This window comes from Dipodomys ordii, unplaced genomic scaffold, assembly GCF_000151885.1.
Source record: "Dipodomys ordii isolate 6190 unplaced genomic scaffold, Dord_2.0 Scaffold164, whole genome shotgun sequence".
Lineage (NCBI taxonomy): Eukaryota > Metazoa > Chordata > Mammalia > Rodentia > Heteromyidae > Dipodomys > Dipodomys ordii.
In genome coordinates this window covers 3,445,721-3,446,936 of record NW_012267380.1, presented here as the reverse complement: position 1 = coordinate 3,446,936, position 1,216 = coordinate 3,445,721, and the positions used below count along the sequence as shown (strand labels likewise).

The 1,216-nt window shown below is 39.5% G+C and overlaps 1 protein-coding gene across 1 annotated transcript in view; it reads right to left on the bottom strand.

The window, feature by feature from the left end:
• Window positions 1–359: 359 nt before the first annotated feature.
• Window positions 360–1,216, bottom strand: part of LOC105998471 (contactin-associated protein-like 3) — a gene marked incomplete at its 3' end in the record, with an annotated part of 148,775 nt that continues 147,918 nt past the window's right edge. Inside the window, exon 25 of the mRNA XM_013033181.1 lies at window positions 360–498. Coding sequence (XP_012888635.1) covers window positions 360–498 — 139 coding nt within the window. The remainder of the gene's footprint in view (window positions 499–1,216) is intronic.

Here is a 1,216-nt window from a genome sequence, read left to right as displayed (position 1 = left end):
GAGGAGGCTGCAATGCTTGGTAAGAAATGTATGCATTATCCTGCCCATGTAATTGTAACCCCTCTGTACAGTATGTTCACAAATAAAATTTAAAATAAAATAAATGAAAAAAGAAAAAATAAGAACTCATGGCTTCAGCTGAAGTTCTGCCAAATCAAGCTAGGAATGGGTGGAAGGGCTCGCCATCCCCCCACCTCTTGCCTGGTTGGAGGACATCAAAAGCCAGCTATATATTCATCTCCTCAGCGTCCATGGTTTGGGAAGAAAGTCTCAGGCATGGAAAGAAAGTCCCAGAGATAGCTGTCAATCAGAAGACACCCTTCTGATTCTTACTGATGTGTTGTGGATGGTGAGCTCACTTTGTCAGAGAGATTTCAGTCTCAGCTCCAGCTTTTTCAATATCTGCTTTGTTCTTGGGGTACAGCCATCTTTGTTGATAAATGTGTATAGTTATTGCAGCAAGGCAAACCAAGATAAATACCACGACTGCTGTCCCACCTGGTGAGAGGAAAGAACAGGAGATAATATCAAAGAACAACTAGGAACTTGGACCAAACCAGAGGGTCTACGTGCTATCAGAGAACATTATTTATTTCTAAATCTTGACAAACTGCAGCAGCTTTGTGATTTCTACATATATACAGTTAGACTGAATTGCATTTCAGCTAATGCCCTCACATTTAAATGCAAAAATATGACGTAAATTTTTAGTCATATTCCACTTCACATCAATAACCAGTAATTCCAATTAGAAGTATGTATTTCTGTCAGAGTAATTTAAGGTTGTTAGAATGGCTATAATCAAGAATTCTAATAACAACAGATGCTGGAGGGGATTTGGACAGAAGGGAACCTTACTGCATTGTTGGTGGTAGTGTAAACTTGTTCAACCACTTTGGAAAGTAGTATGGAGGTTCCTCAAAAGACTCCACATAGAGCTCCCCTATGACCCAGCAATCCCAGTCTTGGGCATTTACCCAAATGATCATAAATAAGACCATACTAAAGCTACCAGTACAACTATGTTTATTGCACCTTTATTGACCATAGCTAAGATATGGAACCACCCAGATGCCCCTCAGTAGATGAATGGATCAAGAAAATGTGGTATGTAGACACAATGGAATTCTATGCCTCCATCAAAAAGAATGGCATTGCGCCATGTGTTTGGAAATGGAAAGACTTGGAAAAAATTATATTAAGTGAAGTAAGCCAG